The sequence below is a fragment of the Salvelinus fontinalis genome, chromosome 15, assembly GCF_029448725.1.
Source record: "Salvelinus fontinalis isolate EN_2023a chromosome 15, ASM2944872v1, whole genome shotgun sequence".
Lineage (NCBI taxonomy): Eukaryota > Metazoa > Chordata > Actinopteri > Salmoniformes > Salmonidae > Salvelinus > Salvelinus fontinalis.
The window spans coordinates 9,459,426-9,477,674 of record NC_074679.1 but is presented as its reverse complement, the minus strand read 5'-3'; the positions used below and the strand labels follow the sequence as shown (position 1 = coordinate 9,477,674).

Here is an 18,249-nt window from a genome sequence, read left to right as displayed (position 1 = left end):
ACCTATCATTCTTGTACTTTAATTTATTACCGGCAAAGCTCGATGGAATGCCGTGATGAGTTGTGCAGTGTTGAGGAACTCTGGTCATGTGTTTCAACAGATTCCTGACATCCATCCAGCCGTGAGAGATGTGATGATGAATCAGACGTTCAACATCATCAGCCTTCAATTCCCAGAGTTCGAAACGCTGGACTGGATTGCATGGTTCGAAGTAAAGCTGATTCCCATCCTCCCCAGTTTTAATGAAGTCATGCTCACCATTGCTACCTCAAACGTCAACTGCACCAACTACCAAGTCATGTGAGTAGGGGCCAACTTCCTGCTAAAATTAGCCATGGTTTCCATGACGAAAATCTATTGCAAATGTGGGGTGGAAGTGTCATGAGTGTATCTTTTCCCGTTTACAGTGTAAATGGAATGGACAGCGCTTTCCCTGAAATGACTCAGGAGAGAAGAGAAGGAATCGTAAGCGTCCTGCTGAAATACCTGAGGAAATCTGTACACCTCATCAATGGACCAGGTAGGGCTCACCAAGCAGGTTGTTGTGCTCATTGGCTTTCTGTTTGGTTGTTGATCATCTCTGCTGGATGAAGTGTGCTTTGTTTGAAAGGAGTGAACAGTTGGCATGTTGCTTCCTTGTCTATTGAATATAACATCAATGTACTCCACTTTTCAATAATCAAAATGGCCATACATGTATTTTAGCTTGCAGGCAGGACATCCACGATGACAAAGACTGGCTTGCAATCAACCTGGGTTCATACTCCGAGTACACAACCTATTCGGATCTCAAAGACTTCAACATCTCAGGGGTAAAACAATTGTTTTCTACAAAAAAAATTAAGTGCACCATTGGAATCTTGTAATTTGACGCTGCTCATGTGGATATATGGCGGAATGCATTTGTATTCTGTTGTCTTCTTCTCCCCAGGTGGCAGTTCTAGACTCCCTCTCACCAAACCAGAAATCCGAGCTGATACTGGACCCCACGAACCTGGCAAATGAATCTCTTGTACAAGAGGTTTTCTTAGGGATTCTGGGATCTTCAGATGTGGCGGAGATTGGTCAATTTTTCCAATCATTTGTGGAGGTTGCTTCAAAGGTTTGTATTTGATTCTTGGTATTGAGATGGTTGGTTTATTTGAACACTTCTAAACAACATTGCCATCTATCTTCAGATTTTGTTCTGTTAAGTGACCGAAACTGGGATATGCTTAAGACCCCAGCAGTCCTACAATCTAAACTAGATGCTCTCAATCTCACACAAATAATCAAGGAAACCACCAGGTACAACCCTAAACCCGTAAACATGGGCACCCTCATAGATATTATCCTGACCAACTTGCCCTCCAAATACATCTCTGATGTTTTCAATCAGGACCTCAGCGATCACTGCCTCATTTTCTGCATCCGCTATGGGTCCGCCGTCAACCGACCACCCCTCATCACTGTCAAACGCTCCATAAAAAAACTTCTGTGAGCAGGCCTTTCTAATCGACCTGGTCCGGGTATCCTGGAAGGATATTGACCTCATCCCGCCAGTCGAGGATGCCTGGTCGTTCTTTAAGTAATTTCCTCACCATCTTAAATAAGCATGCCCCTTTCAAAAAATGTAGAACTAAGAACAGAGATAGCCCTTGGTTCACTCCAGACCTGACACATCCTGTGGCGGACTGCAATTGCATCGAATAGTCCCTGCGATATACAACTGTTCAGGGAAGTCAGCAACCAATACACGCAGTCAGTCAGGAAAGCAAAGGCTAGCTTTTTCAAACAGAAATTTGCATCCTGTAGCTCTAACTCCAAAATGTTTTGGGACACTGTAATGTCCATGGAGAACAAGAGCACCTCCTCCCAGCTGCCCACTGCACTGAGGCTAGGCAACACGGTCACAACCGATAAATCCACAATAATCGAAAATTTCAATAAGCATTTCTCTACGACTGGCCATGCTTTCCTCTTGGCTACCCCAACCCCGGGCCAACAGCTCTGCACCCCCCGCAGCTACTTGCCCGAGCCTCCCCAGCTTCTCCTTCACCCAAATCGCAGATGTTCTGAAAGAGCTGCAAAACCTGGACCCGTACAAATCAGCTGGGCTAGACAAGCTGGAACCTCTTTTTCTAAAATTATCCGCCGCCATTGTTGAAACCCCTATTAGCAGTCTGTTCAATCCCTCTTTCGTATTGTTCGAGATCCCTAAAGATTGGAAAGCTGCCGCGGTCATCCCCCTCTTCAAAGGGGGTGACACTCTAGACCTAAACTGTTATAGACCTATATCCATCCTGCCCTGCCTTTCTAAAGTCTTTGAAAGCCAAGTTAATAAACAGATCACTGACCATTTCGAATCCCACCGTACCTTCTCCGCAGTGCAATCCTGTTTCCGAGCTGGTCATCGGTGCACCTCAGCCACGCTCAAGATACTAAACAATATCATAACGGCCATCGATAAAAGACAGTACTGTGCAGCCGTCTTCATCGACCTGGCCAAGGCTTTCGACTCTGTCAATCACCGTATTCTTATCGGCAGACTCAATACCCTTGGTTTCTCAAATGACTGCCTAACCTGGTTCACCAACTACTTCGTAGACAGAGTTCAGTGTGTCAAATCGGAGAGCCTGTTTTCCGGACCTCTGGCAGTCTCTATGGAGGTACCACAGGGTTCAATTCTCGGGCCAACTCTTTTCTCTGTATATATCAATGATGTCGCTCTTGCTGCGGGTGATTCCCTGATCCACCTCTACGCAGACGACACCATTCTGTATACATCTGGCCCTTCTTTGGACACTGTGTTAACTAACTTCCAAACGAGCTTCAATGCCATACAACACTCCTTCCGTGGCCTCCAACTGCTCTTAAACGCTAGTAAAACCAAATGCATGCTTTTCAACCGTTCGGTGCCCGCACTCGCCCGCCCGACTAGCATCACTACTCTGGACGGTTCTGACCTAGAATACGTGGACAACTACAAATACCTAGGTGTCTGGCTAGACTGTAAAATCTCCTTCCAGAGTCATATCAAACATCTCCAATCCAAAATCAAATCTAGAATCGGCTTTCTATTTCGCAAAAAAGCCTCCTTCACTCACACCGCCAAACTTACCATAGTAAAACTGACTATCCTACCGATCCTCGACGATGTCATCTACAAAACATCTTCCAATACTCTACTCACCAACCACTGCGACTTGTATGCTCTAGTCGGCTGGCCCTCGCTACACAGACCCACTGGCTCCAGGTCATCTATAAGTCTATGCTAGGTAAAGCTCCGCCTTATCTCAGCTCACTGGTCACGATAACAACACCCACCCGTAGCACGCGCTCTAGTAGGTATATTTGACTGGTCATGCCCAAAGCCAACACCTACTTTGGCCGCCTTTCCTTCTAGTGCTCCGCTGCCAGTGATTGGAACGAATTGCAAAAATCGCTGAAGCTGGAGACCTACTTTTCCCTCACTAACTTTAAACATCAGCTATCTGAGCAGCTAACCGATCGCTGCAGCTGTACATAGTCCATCTGTAAATAGCCCACCCAATCTACCTACCTCATCCCCATATTGTTTTTATTTACTTTGCTGCTCTTTTGCACACCAGTATCACTACTTACACACCATCATCTGCTCATCAATCCCTCCAGTGTTAATCTGCTAAATTGTAATTACTTTGCTACTATGGCCTATTTATTGCTTACCTCCTCATGCCATTTGCACACACTGTATATAGACTTCCTTTTTTTCTATTGTGTTATTGACCGTACGCTTGTTTTTCCATGTGTAACTCTGTGTTGTTGTTTCTGTCGCACTGCTTTGCTTTATCTTGGCCAGGTCGCAGTTGTAAATGAGAACTTGTTCTCAACTAGTTTACATGGTTAAATAAAGGTGAAAAAAAATGGTTAACCTGTCTGGGAACGGGGTTCCGCCAACAGCCAATGGAATTGCAGGGCGCCAAATTCAATCAACAGAAATCTCATAATTTATATTTCTCAAACATACAAGTATTAGTCACCGTTTTAAAGATACATTTCTCATTAATCCAACCACAGTGTCCGATTTCAAAAAGGCTTTTCGGCGAAAGCACAACATATCATCATGTTAGGTCAGCAACTAGTCACAGAAAGCATACAGCCATTTTCCAACCAAAGAGAGGAGTCACAAAAAGCAGAAATAGAGATAAAATGAATCACTAACCTTTGATATTCTTCATCAGATGACACTCCCGGGACAACATGTTACACACTACATGTACGTTTTGTTCGATCAAGTTCATATTTATATCCAAAAACCTCAGTTTACATTTGGCTTTGCCTCCAAAACATCCCGTGAATTTGCACAGAGCCACATCAATTTACAGAAATACTTTGATAAAAGATACAAGTATTATGCACAGAACTATAGATATACTTCTCCTTAATGCAACCGCTTTGTTAGATTTCAAAAAAACTTTACGGAAAAAGCAAACCATGAAATAATCTGAGTACGGCGCTCAGAGACCAAAACAAGCCAAACATATACCCATCATTTTGCGGAATCAACAGAAGTCAGAAATTGCATTATAAATATTACCTTACCTTTGATGATCTTCATCAGAATGCACTCCCAGGAATCTCAGTTCCACAATAAATGTTTGTTTAGTTCGATAAAGTCCATCATTTATGCCCAAATACCTTCTTGTTGTTCGCGCCTTGAGTTCACAAATCAAAATTCATGACGCGCGATCACTAGGTCCAGACGAAAAGTCAAAAAGTTCCGTTATAGTCCGTAGAAACATGTCAAACGATGTATAGAATCAATCTTTAGGATGTTTTTAACAGAAATCTTCAATAATGTTCCAACCGGAGAATTCCTTTGTCTTTAGAATTGCAATGGAAAGCAGGTCGCTCTCACGTGAACACGCGTGGTCAGCTCATGCCACTCTGGCAGACCTCTGACTCATTCAGCTCCCATTCCCCCCTCCTTTACAGTAGATGCATCAAACAATGTTCTAAAGACTGTTGCCATCTACTGGAAGCCTTAGGAAGTGCAATATGACCCCATAGACACTGTATATTCGATGGGCGATGAGTTGAAAAACTACAAACTTCAGATTTCCCACTTCCTGTTTGGATTTTTCTCAGGTTTTCGTCTGCCATATGAGTTCTGTTATACTCACAGACATCATTCAAACAGTTTTAAAAACTTCAGAGTGTTTTCTATCCAACTCTACTAATAATATGCATATACTAGTAATTGGGCCTGAGTAGCAGGCAGTTTACTCTGGGCACGCTTTTCATCCAAACGTGAAAATGCCTCCCCCTATCCCAAAGAAGTTAACCAGGAGTGGTCCTAAGCTATTGCCATATATGCAATAGATTGTGAACTACTCAAAATAGCTAAGGCAATACTCCAGCCACTCGATGTACCTACTGTTGTTGTTTTTCTAGCAATGCATTTTCTCTGATCCTGCTAATCTACCAAGCACCTCCTTACAGAATGTTTATTTTTATTTATTTTTACAGAGAAACCTGACAGCTATTGAGCCAGGACTGCGAGACACCCTCTTAAACCTGACACTGACGGCACTCGCTCCCAAATTGCAGACACTAGATACTCTGGGATTCAAGCTTTGGTTCCAGGTCTATCTCCCGTTATTCCTCCCAAGCATTCATCCTGGGACCTTTTCCGTCATCCCAAGGAATATCAGCTGTGACTCCTATAGTGCAATGTGAGTTTCAGCTCTCAGTGTTTGCAATGATTATTGAGGCTGTGATTTGGCATGTGATTGCCTGATGCTGTATATTCTAAATATCTATTCTACCTACTGCACATTAGTACATTTAATAGGTTGTCTTTTAATAAAACTATTTTTTTATTCACACAGCATCAAGGGGTGTGATAATGTGATCACTAGGTTGTCGCTGATCCAGTCCCAGCAAGTCTTCATGTTCACCAAGGATTATTTGACAGGCCAATCCATTGAAGGTACCATAATGAGTCCTCTAACTCAAAATATCATGTTACTATGTTGACTGCACTAAAGTCTATTTGAATCAGACATGGCGGCAGTATCAAGTTTACCTAGCCCCCATTCAAATAGGCAGTAAATGTTAATAAACATTATACCGTCTATTCACAAAGCTGTCTGCCGCCTGAGGGGATTTCGCTGACACTCCTACGCTGCCCAAACGCTCTGTCTAAATGCAATAGAAGCAAGATATTATTTTTCAATTACTAAAGATACACTTACTGTATGAAATTTAGGAAAGTTGCACCCAGCTGTATTTTGAGAAACACAAGAAATGTGGAACGGAATGGTCCGATGGAAAGGCGAGCGCAAGGTGAGAGAATGTGTAGTAGGCGAGTTGGCTTGTGAAAACAGCTGGGTGCAACTTTACTAAACTGCATACAGTAAGTGTATCATTTGTATTTGAGAGATTCTTTCTCACTTATATGAAAGTTAAGCTCCAAAGGTTTCCAAAACCATATCGAGGCATATTTGCATTTAGACAGTGTCGCAATTAAACAGAGCGCTGGGATTGTAGTTCATGATTTAGTCAGCTGTGATCAGTACCATCAGCTGAAAACCCAAGGGGGGCCGGATGTAAACTGGATTATACCCCACTTGGGTTCTTGAGAGCTAAGATTTAACTGACTTAGAAATACAAAATAACTCCATACTTTACATAAAACATCGAAAAAATACAAATGTAGTCTAAAAGTTATAATTTTTACAGGAGCTAGGTAGAATGGCTAGCTTATATTTTTGAACACATTTCCCTAATTTTACATCGGACAAAAAATAAATAAACGCTACACAGTATTAAAACCTAGCTGATTGCTACTGTACGAGGGACGACATTTCATATTATTTTGAAAAGTTGACATACCTGTGTTAGAGTTAACATACCTATATATAGTGTACAATAGATCAGAAAAATCTGAGTTTATCAGCTAGCTAGCTACACAATTATGATAGCTACGTTCTTGACCTTGGTCAGAACAGAGCTAAAACAATAAAGGCTGATGTTATAGAGCTGATGCCACAAAAGAGGCCCAACTTCAGTATGGACATATTTGTGGAATGGAACAACATCTGGGACCAGAACTAAACAAGCAACTTAGAAAGTTGAGAGACGTCACAACCTTCATCAAATAAACATTCTGACATGTACCTACGGTGCCTTCAGAAAGTATTCACACTTACCAGACTTGATACATATCAAACAAATAGAAGAACATGTTTCAGTTTAATATAATACGCAAGAAAATCTAGACCTAGATTAATAATGGCTGTTTATGCCCGAAAAAGGCTTTTCTTTTCAAAACTTTGGAAGCTTTCAACTTTCCAGCTAAAAGAATAAATAATAATACATTATCTGATTAAATTACTTTAGAAAGGGGCACAAGACAGGGATGTCCTCTCTCCCCCTCCTGTTTGCATTGGCAATTGAACCGCTTGCAAAAATAATTACACAGGACCCAAACGTAACAGGTATCCGTATTGGTAAACATGAATAGAAACTAAACGTATTACAGATGATCTCCTGATATCCCTGACCAATATTGAAAACTCAATGCCCCCTAACATTTACGTGAAAAAATAAACTAAATAATGGCACTAGGAAAAATTTAAATAATAACTCACAATCTACAGCAATCATTTAAGTGGACCACAATACATGAAATATTTAGGATGCTTAATAAGTGACAACAAAATAACAAATAAATATAGATAACTTTATCCTATTACTGAACAACATGAAAGCAGATCTAATTAAATTGAATAATCTTCCCATAAATCTTACAGGTGTAATAAACCTGTTTAGAATGGCTTGGCTGCCAAAGTGCTAACAGACTTCATATGGGCAAATAAAAATTATAGAATAAAAAGGAAAGTTTTACATCAAATCAAATGTATTTATATAGCCCTTCGTACATCAGCTGATATCTCAAAGTGCCGTACAGAAACCCAGCCTAAAACCCCAAACAGCAAGCAATGCAGGTGTAGAAGCACGGTGGCTAGGAAAAACTCCCTAGAAAGGCAAAAAATGTCCTAAATCTGAGGGTGGTGTTAACCTTCCTGAGTCTGAGGGTGGTGTTAACCTTCCTGAGTCTGAGGGTGGTGTTAACCTTCCTGAGTCTGAGGGTGGTGTCAACCTTCCTGAGTCTGAGGGTGGTGTTAACCTTCCTGAGTCTGAGGGTGGGGTTAACCTTCCTGAGTCTGAGGGTGGTGTTAACCTTCCTGAGTCTGAGGGTGGTGTTAACCTTCCTGAGTCTGAGGGTGGTGTTAACCTTCCTGAGTCTGAGGGTGGTGTTAACCTTCCTGAGTCTGAGGGTGGTGTTAACCTTCCTGAGTCTGAGGGTGGTGTTAACCTTCCTGAGTCTGAGGGTGGTGTTAACCTTCCAGACTTGGAGTTGTATCAACTCACCACCCAGGGCTTTTACTTGCGACAAATAGATAAATGCACTAAAGAGGAACAATGAGTACATATTGAAGACGCTCATCCCAGAATATTTTCATACATCTCTTTTCAAAGAGCCGTGTGGCTCAGTTGGTAGAGCATGGCGTTTGCAACGCCAGGGTTGTGGGTTCATTTCCCACGGGGGGACCAGGGTTCAATTCCCACGGAATTGTAAGTCGCTCTGGATAAGAGCGTCTGCTAGATGACTTAAATGTAAAGGATAAACCTAAGAACATTAACAACTTCATAGTTGATAACACTAAAACAATATGGAGGAAAATGAAACGTGTTCTGCAAGAACCAATCACTCCTTAAAATACAACCTTCTGGAACAATCCTTGGACAGATTTTCAGAATTCACTGATAAATTAGTATAAATGGAAAACTACAGGCAAAGAAACCAAAAATGACTTGGTAACAGAATTAAATTATTTAACATTTATTTTGGACAATGTAGATTGTTTCAAGGACATGCAACGTAAAAGTTATTTATCACAAAATGTAGCTTTGAAATATTTTAGACATCAGAGCAATCTTGAGGGTATCTTCTTTGAGTCAAAGAAATATGATAGGGAAGATATACAAAAGCTCACAGAGAGCCTATCCAACTTACAATATCTTAAAAAATATATAAACTATTGGAACCAAGACTTAAAATGAACTGATATTGGCAGATAGAGGGAAAGTTGGAGCATAACTAACAAAATTACAGTTAATGAAAATGTACGCTTAATCTAGTATAAAATAATGTATATAATGTATTATACAAGAGACAAAATTCACAAATTCTAGTCATGTCTTAAGTCTAAAACTAATAACGACTGAATAATCCATGCTTTCTGGGGATGCTACAAGGTCCAAAAATTATAGGGGTAGTTAGAATGTTGCCTGTCAGAAGTATTATATATAAACTTACTTTTAATCCATCTGTCTGCATATTTCAAGACATGGAAATCAATCAATCTGCCATCATTAACACAATGGAAAAATCAAATGATTTATAATTAAATATTGAGATAGCATTGGCAACCAAAAAAGCAAATTGATGCAATTTAAGGAACTAGGGATAGGGTGTGAACATGTGAATCTGGACAGATCAGATGTAGTCATTGTTTGTGTGCATCTGTAAATTGTTGTTCATATCTGTAAGTAAAAAAACGTAAATAAAAAATAAAAAAGGATTCACACCTCTTGACTGTTTCAACAGTTTGAAATGTTGTGTCACTGGCACAATACCCCATAAGGGCAAAGTGGAAACATGTTTTTAGAAATGTTTACAAATTAATAAAAAATGAAAAGTTGAAATGTCAAATAAACCTAGATGAAGCCCAAGTTCACCATACAACAGATAATTCCAACAACCAGTGACACAGACAAACAATGCTCACCAAATGTAGACATATTGGTAAATTGGTAAAAAAAAAAAAGCAGACATTGAATATCCCTTTGAGCTCAGGGATTTCCCCATGAGGCCAATGCTGACTTTAAAACAGTTACAGAGTTTAATGGCTGTGATAGGGGAAAACTGAGAATGGATCAACATCATTGTAGTTACTCCACAATACTAACCTAAATGACAGAGTGAAAAGAAGGAAGCCTGTACAGAATACAAATATTCCAAAACATGCATCCTGGTTGCAACAAGGTACTAAAGTAAAACTGCAAAAAAATAAGAAATGATCTCTATGTCCTGAATAAAAAGTGTTATGTTTGGGGCAAATCCAACTCAATACATCACTGAGTACCACTCTTCATATTTTCATGCACAGTGGTGTCTGCATCACGGTATGGGTATGCTTGTCATCGACAAGGACTTACCCAGAAATACTCACAGCTGTAATCGCTGCCTAAGGTGATTCTAACATGTGTTGACTCAGGGCTGTGAATACTTACGTAAATTGGATATTGCTGCATTTCATTTTCCATACATTTGCAACATTTTCTAAAAGCATGTTTTCACCTTGACATTATGTAGATTGGTGAATAAAAAAAATATAAAAAAATTCAAGTCAGGCTGTAACAACAAAATGTGGAATAAGACAAGGGATACGAATACTTTCTTTATGTCACGTTCCTGACCTGTTTTCTCTTGTTTTGTATGTGTTTAGTTGGTCAGGGCGTGAGTTGGGATGGGCAGTCTATGTTTTCTGTTTCTATGTTGGTTTTGGGTTGCTTGGTATGGCTCTCAATTAGAGGCAGGTGTTTGACGTTTCCTCTGATTGAGAGTCATATTAAGGTAGGTTGTTCTCACTGTTTGTTTGTGGGTGATTGTCTTCCGTGTCTGTGTATGTTGCGCCACACGGGACTGTTTTCGGTATGTTTGTTCGTATGGTTTTTGTGTAGTCTGTTTTCCCGGTTCGTGTGTTCTTCGTGTTACATGTAAGTTCTTACGTTCAGGTCAGTCTACATCGTTTATTGTTTTGTTAGTTAGTCAAGTATAGTTTGTTTTCGTCTTGTTTAAATAAATATCATGTCATATCACAACGCTGCGCCTTGGTCGAATCACTACTCCTCCTCTTCGTATGAAGAGGAGGAGGAACACCGTTACAGAATCACCCACCAACAAAAGATCAAGCAGCGGTGTAACGGGAGTAAGGGACAGCGCAAGAAGGAGGAATGGACATGGGAGGATATTTTGGACGGAAAGGGTTGCTACACATGGGAGGAGATTCTGGCTGGTAAGGATCGTCTCCCATGGGAACAGCTGGAGGCAGCTCGGAGAGCGGAGGAAACCGGAGAGAGGAACCGGCGTTATGAGGGGACACGTCTAGCACGGAAGCCCGAAAAGCCCGTGAGTACTACCCAAAAATTTATTGGGGGGGGGCTAAGAGGTAGTGGGCCGAGGGCAGGTAGGAGACCTGCGCCCACTTCCCAGGCTAACCGTGGAGAGCGGGAGTACGGGCAGACACCGTGTTACGCAGTAGAGCGCACGGTGTCTCCTGTACGGGTTCATAGCCCGGTGCGGGTTATTCCACCTCCCCGCACTGGTAGGGCTAGATTGAGTATTGAGCCGGATGTCATGAAGCCGGCCCTACATATCTGGCCACCAGTACGTCTCCTCGGGCCGGCTTACATGGCACCAGCCTTACGCATGGTGTCCCCGGTTCGCCTACATAGCCCGGTGCGGGTTATTCCACCTCCCCGCACTGGTCAGGCGACGGGTAGCATTCAACCAGGTAAGGTTGGGCAGGCTCAATGCTCAAGGGAGCCAGTACGCTTGCACGGTCCGGTATTTCCGGCGCTACCTCCCCGCCCCAGCCCAGTACCACCAGTGCCTACTCCACGCACCAGGTTTCCAGTGCGTCTCCAGAGCCCTGTTCCTCCTCCACGCACTCTCCCTGTGGTGTGTGTATCCAGCCCAGTGCCTCCAGTTCCGGCACCACGCACCAAGCCTCCTGTGCGTCTCCAGAGCCCTGTGCGCACTGTTCCTTCTCCCCGCACTCGCCCTGAGGTGCGTGCCCTCAGCCCGGTACCTCCAGTTCCGGTACCACGCACCAGGCCTATAGTGCGCATCGAGAGTCCAGTGTGCCCTGTTGTTGTTCCCCGCACTAGCCTGAAGGTGCGTGTCCTTAGCCCGGTACCTCCAGTTCCGGTACCACGCACCAGGCCTACAGTGCGTCTCAGCCGGCCAGAGTCTGCCGTCTGCCCAACGACGCCTGAACTGTCCGTCTGCCAAGCGCCGCATGAACTGCCCGTCTGTATTGAGCCTTCAAAGCCGCCCGTCTGCCATGAGCCTACAGAGCCTTCCGCCAGACAGGAGCCGCTAGAGCCTTCCGCCAGACAGGAGCCGCTAGAGCCTTCCGCCAGACAGGAGCAGCCAAAGCCTTCCGCCAGACAGGATCAGCCAGAGCCATCCGTCTCCGCAGCGCCATCTGAGCCATCCGTCTCCTCAGCGCCATCTGAGCCATCCGTCTCCTCAGCGCCGTCTGAGCCATCCGTCTCCTCAGCGCCGTCTGAGCCATCCGTCTCCTCAGCGCCGTCTGAGCCATCCGTCTCCCCAGCGCCGTCTGAGCCATCCGTCTCCCCAGCGCCGTCTGAGCCATCCGTCTCCCCAGCGCCGTCTGAGCCATCCGTCTCCCCAGCGCCGTCTGAGCCATCCGTCTGTCCCAAGCCATTAGAGCCGCCCGTCTGTCCCGAGCCGTCAGAGCCGTTAGTCAGTCAGGAGCCGCTAGAGCCATTCGTCAGTCAGGATCTGCCAGAGCCGCCAACCAGACAGAATCTGCCAGAGCCGCCAACCAGACAGGATCTGCCAGAGCCGCCAACCAGACAGGATCTGCCAGAGCCGCCAACCAGACAGGATCTGCCAGAGCCGCCAACCAGACAGGATCTGCCAGAGCCGCCAACCAGACAGGATCTGCCAGAGCCGCCAACCAGACAGGATCTGCCAGAGCCGCCAACCAGACAGGATCTGCCAGAGCCGTCAGCGAGCCATGAGCGTCCAGAGCCGTCAGCCAGCCATGAGCGTCCAGAGCCGTCAGCCAGCCATGAGCGTCCAGAGCCGTCAGCCAGCCATGAGCGTCCAGAGCCGTCAGCCAGCCATGAGCGTCCAGAGCCGTCAGCCAGCCATGAGCGTCCAGAGCCGTCAGCCAGCCATGAGCGTCCAGAGCCGTCAGCCAGCCATGAGCGTCCAGAGCCGTCAGCTAGTCATGAGCGTCCAGAGCTGCCATGTATCCAGAACTGCCCCTCAGTCCAGAGCTGTCTCTCTGTCCGGAGCTGCCCTTCAGTCCGGAGTTGCCCCTCTATCCTGAGCTACCCCTCTATCCTGAGCTACCTCTCTATCCTGAGCTACCTCTCTATCCTGACCTACCTCTCTATCCTGACCTACCTCTCTATCCTGACCTACCTCTCTGTTCTGAGCTACCTTGTCCCGGAGCTGTCCCTTAATTTTGTGTTGCCTCTTATATTAGGTGGGTGGAATAGGAGGGTGGTCATTGTGAGGGGGATAAAGAAGCGGGGATGTATTATGGTGGGATGGGAACCACGCCCAGAACCTGAGCCACCACCGTGGACAGATGCCCAACAAGACCCTCCCCTAGACTTTGTGCTGGTGCGCCCGGAGTTCGCACCTTAAGGGGGGGGTTATGTCACGTTCCTAACCTGTTTTCTCTTGTTTTGTATGTGTTTAGTTGGTCAGGGCGTGAGTTGGGATGGGCAGTCTATGTTTTCTGTTTCTATGTTGGTTTTGGGTTGCCTGGTATGGCTCTCAATTAGAGGCAGGTGTTTGACGTTTCCTCTGATTAAGAGTCATATTAAGGTAGGTTGTTCTCACTGTTTGTTTGTGGGTGATTGTCTTCCGTGTCTGTGTATGTTGCGCCACACGGGACTGTTTTCGGTATGTTTGTTCGTATGGTTTTTGTGTAGTCTGTTTTCCCGGTTCGTGCGTTCTTCGTGTTACATGTAAGTTCTTACGTTCAGGTCAGTCTACATCGTTTATTGTTTTGTTAGTTAGTCAAGTATAGTTTGTTTTCGTCTTGTTTAAATAAATATCATGTCATATCACAACGCTGCGCCTTCGTATGAAGAGGAGGAGGAACACCGTTACACTTTAGGCACTGTAGCTAGCTAGCAGTTTTGGAGACGTTTCTAGCTTAGAGATTTGAGCCGGCTAATTAGCAGTAAATAAGTAAATTGTTTCGCTCCACAGTTAGCCAAAGTTGTTTACAGTAATTTAGCAACTGCTGCCTTGTACTTTACCAGCTAATCGTATTGTTGCCACGTCACCTGTCTCCGATAACGACAAGTTCTGTTTACATTTAGCAATTCTGATGTGCCTTCCATATTCACTTAGCATGCATGTAGCAGCGGTGCGTTCCGCAGCACACAGCGTTTTGGAACGTAATGTGTAGAATGTGTAGAACAAACATGCATCTCGGACATCACATCGGCTCTCTTCATGGCATTATACCTGCAACGTTAAACAACGTTTGACTACAGAACGTGGTCCAGATTTTGCACGTCTCTATGGGACATGATTTGTTGCTTCACCACATAACAAAGTAACGTCACATCTATTGGATTGAAAGAATAACTAAAGCTATAAATGACGAATAGATCGATTGTCAACAGATTAAAATAATAAAGTTTGGAAACTGAACCTAATGTTCAATTATTTTGGTCCCTCTCCCAAGGATTCTCCTGTGTGAAGACTGTGAGAGATGACAGGGATTGGCTTGGAAGCAACTTTGGACAATTCCGGGTCTATGCTTCCTATGTGGACTTTGTGACCCTGAAGAGTGATTTCAATGGAGTAAGTCACAAGGCATCACGTCAGTGAAACATATTTTTGTATTACAGTATTACAGAGTCTGAAGCTATTTTCCTCTTGCAGTCATTTCTCTGGGCTCAGATAATTTCAATTTAGGAACTGAAATAGGATGTTAAATCCTGCATTAAATGAGCTAAGTATTAGCTGTTCCTTAATTGAAGTGGTAACAGCCTAAACATTGGCTGTGAGGTCCTGATGTGCAATGTCAGACACTTGTTTAAATTATGTTTGATCTCCAGGTGAAAGCAGCAGATCTCCTCACTCCTATCCAGCTGGCTCAGCTCGCAACGATTCCCTCCCAACTTGAAGGGGCACAGGGTGTCAACAAGATCATGGCAGCCATCAGTCCGGCTAACTTTGGATTGTTCTTTGACATACTCTCACCTGCCATCCAGGTACGTACAGCATCTGTCTACTAACCTTTCAGGCACACAACATTGATGTTTCTGATTAGAATTGTAGTTGTTCTACAATACTAAAATAGTTTTGAGACATTACTAACATAAGTAATGTCTATTTTTTTATTGAGTTTTAGTTTGTATTGCCATATGTAATATCCACAATTCAGCATGTTGCTGTCAATTGTACAATGTTATGTTTGAAAACTGTCTAAAGCAAGCCTTTGCCTTTTAAATTGGCATATGTATTTTCAGCTGTGTATTAACATTGAAAATATTGAATATTGAATAACTTATTGACATGTTTGAAAATTCTTCCAGAAACACATGAAGAACTACACAGAAGAGGTGAAATCAGCGTTCCTCCAGGTGGTGTTGGACAGCGGGAACCTGTCCTCCACTGCCATCAACGACACACAGTTCCTCGTTTGGCTCAGGGTTCGGCTGAACCCCCTCTTGCTGAACCTCTCATCCAAACAAGTGACACCACTCTTCCGCATCATGAAGGATAGGGGCTGCAACAGCAGCCAAGAAGCGTAAGGAGAGATAACTAAGTCAAATAGCTGTCTATGTGTTCTGGTGTGCTATAGCTGTCTATATGTGTTCTGATGTGCTATAGCTGTCTATATGTGTTCTGATGTGCTATAGCTGTCTATATGTGTTCTGATGTGCTATAGCTGTCTATATGTGTTCTGATGTGCTATAGCTGTCTATATGTGTTCTGATGTGCTATAGCTGTCTATATGTGTTCTGATGTGCTATAGCTGTCTATATGTGTTCTGATGTGCTATAGCTGTCTATATGTGTTCTGGTGTGCTATAGCTGTCTATATGTGTTCTGGTGTGCTATAGCTGTCTATATGTGTTCTGGTGTGCTATAGCTGTCTATATGTGTTCTGATGTGCTATAGCTGTCTATATGTGTTCTGATGTGCTATAGCTGTCTATATGTGTTCTGATGTGCTATAGCTGTCTATATGTGATCTGATGTGCTATATTCTCACATGTGAAGATAAAACAAGTTCAAGCTAATCTAAATTAACAAATGTAATAGAACATTTAAAATAGCTTTTTTAAGTGTGATATTTACACATATCTCTCGTTGTTTTTCTTCTGGAAACTCAGAATCTCATTATTAGACACTCTGCGGTCTACACTGACTAAAGACACACAGAGGGAAATCTACAGCAATACCTTACTCCTCCTGAAAGGTACGCATTTGGGTCTAAAACTGTGTTCTTCGATCCTGGTTCTAGGGACCTATAGTACAGTAATTCAGGTGTTTGTTTAATGCTGGGCCATGTTAATTAAATACATTTATCTAAACTGGCCTTTTTCTTTGTCTGACAGAGCCAACGCCACTGCGATGCTATGTAAACGGAAGCTTCTACTCATTTTTGAGAAGCACGTTCCTTGGCTTTGGATTCCCCGACCTGTCAATGCTTTTCACGCTCATGCCAGACACACGCCAACCTGAGGTAATGGCAGAGGACTTCTTCTTTTTAATTCATCTTCTTTCTACAATAGTATAACATTGCAATTAGAACAACTTGGGCCTACTTCAAGTGTCTGTCCCGTTGCTTTAATGATCGATTGATCAGTAATCCGTCATTCTCCTGGCGTTGCAGCTTCTGAATTCCATAACCTCCTCTGAGCTGAGTCAGTTCCTCAGTCAACCTGACGTGGTTGGCAACGGTTCCAACATATGTGCTGTCTTCAACAACTACGCCAAGACGCCTGTCTTCCTGGAAACGGTATGCAGCACTTCTACTTCCTGAGTTTTATTCTTATTTTTGAACGTACTTGGTTTTGTTGACGATTTGACACATTTTGGTCTTTTGTGTTGTGGTCAGCCCAATTTGAAATTGAAAAGAAAAGTGTATATTGGCCATTTTCACCCCAACCCATCTTGTTTCTCACCTCAGGAGGATGTCCCTGATGCTGTGAAGCAGCTGACCCTTCCCTGCGTCTGGTCTTTAGCTCTGAACAGCGGCAATAGGTCAGAGGTGAATGCCTGGTTTGACCTCAGACTGAAGAACTACTTGAGGTTCCTTACCAGGAGCCTTGTCAGCTCATCTAAGGTGCAAAACACCAGCTGTCTCGCATTCCAGAAACTGTAAGGGCTTATTTTTTTTTTATGTTATTTTTAATTGACTTTAAAGTATCATGAATCCTTTCTTTGCACGTTAGATGATATAAAATGTCAGACACGGACAGCATGCATAGCCTTTTTTTCTGATCACATCGTTGTTTTGCTTCAGAGTCTCAGTCCTTGGAAGCGATTTCAGCTACAACAGCTCTGACTTTGCACAGAGTGATGTGTACATCACCATTAAGTCTTACCTTGGCACAGGTAAGACTTTGTGTCACTGGAAAGTTTGACACTGGATAAAAAAACTCTACTAAAGCACACAACCATATTCCTGTGTGGATACGATTATCTCCTGTAAAATCCTCTGCATCTGAAATGATTATACTGTCATAGAATGTGTTTATCCATTTCAGGTTAAATGACTAACAATGATTTGGGATGATGATAGTATGTGATGGTATCATGTAGCATGATAGTATACAAGTGCATTGACATAGGCTTGTTCTTCTTCTGTCTCTGTAACCTAGGTGGACCGAGGTGCTACAGCGCAAACGACCCAGAGCTGAACTCTACCGCCTGGTTTGTGAACTACATTGGTGTTTTTGTGACCTACCTCTCTCTGGAGGACCTCAACACCTTTGTTACCGCGAGTCAGGTATGTCCCTGATTTAGGCTGGGGTTTTGATTTGATGTGATTTAGGGGCTAAATTAGGGCTGGGCGATTTGGCCAAAATCTCATATCCCGATAACAATACATATCACGATATAGCATATTTTCTGTAAATTCAATGAATAAATAGTTTTCATAAAATGACCACATGTAAAGGCCTATTTCTTATTACATTTTGAACTAAACTCATCAAATAAAAGGTACTTAGTCATATTTGATTATGTCTCCTTTTATTTAGAGCCTTTGTGCAAATGTTCAATTACGAATGTAACAAAATATAAAATATTAATGTATAAAATTTAAAAATTTGAAAACTTCAGCTATAGTTGCAAACAAAATAAATATAGGCCTAAAATATATCTTTTTTGGGGGCTTGCCTGTTTTGCATGTTTT

At 43.2% G+C, this 18,249-nt stretch overlaps 1 protein-coding gene across 1 annotated transcript in view; it reads left to right on the top strand.

The window, feature by feature from the left end:
- Positions 1-18,249, top strand: part of mslna (mesothelin a) — a 37,660-nt gene that overhangs the window by 3,707 nt on the left and 15,704 nt on the right. Inside the window, exons 16-30 of the mRNA XM_055862387.1 lie at positions 101-300; positions 408-520; positions 706-812; positions 932-1,102; positions 5,491-5,696; positions 5,853-5,953; positions 14,562-14,680; positions 14,938-15,093; positions 15,418-15,632; positions 16,220-16,305; positions 16,445-16,572; positions 16,723-16,848; positions 17,020-17,210; positions 17,356-17,447; positions 17,714-17,841. Coding sequence (XP_055718362.1) covers positions 101-300; positions 408-520; positions 706-812; positions 932-1,102; positions 5,491-5,696; positions 5,853-5,953; positions 14,562-14,680; positions 14,938-15,093; positions 15,418-15,632; positions 16,220-16,305; positions 16,445-16,572; positions 16,723-16,848; positions 17,020-17,210; positions 17,356-17,447; positions 17,714-17,841 — 2,139 coding nt within the window. The remainder of the gene's footprint in view (positions 1-100; positions 301-407; positions 521-705; positions 813-931; positions 1,103-5,490; positions 5,697-5,852; positions 5,954-14,561; positions 14,681-14,937; positions 15,094-15,417; positions 15,633-16,219; positions 16,306-16,444; positions 16,573-16,722; positions 16,849-17,019; positions 17,211-17,355; positions 17,448-17,713; positions 17,842-18,249) is intronic.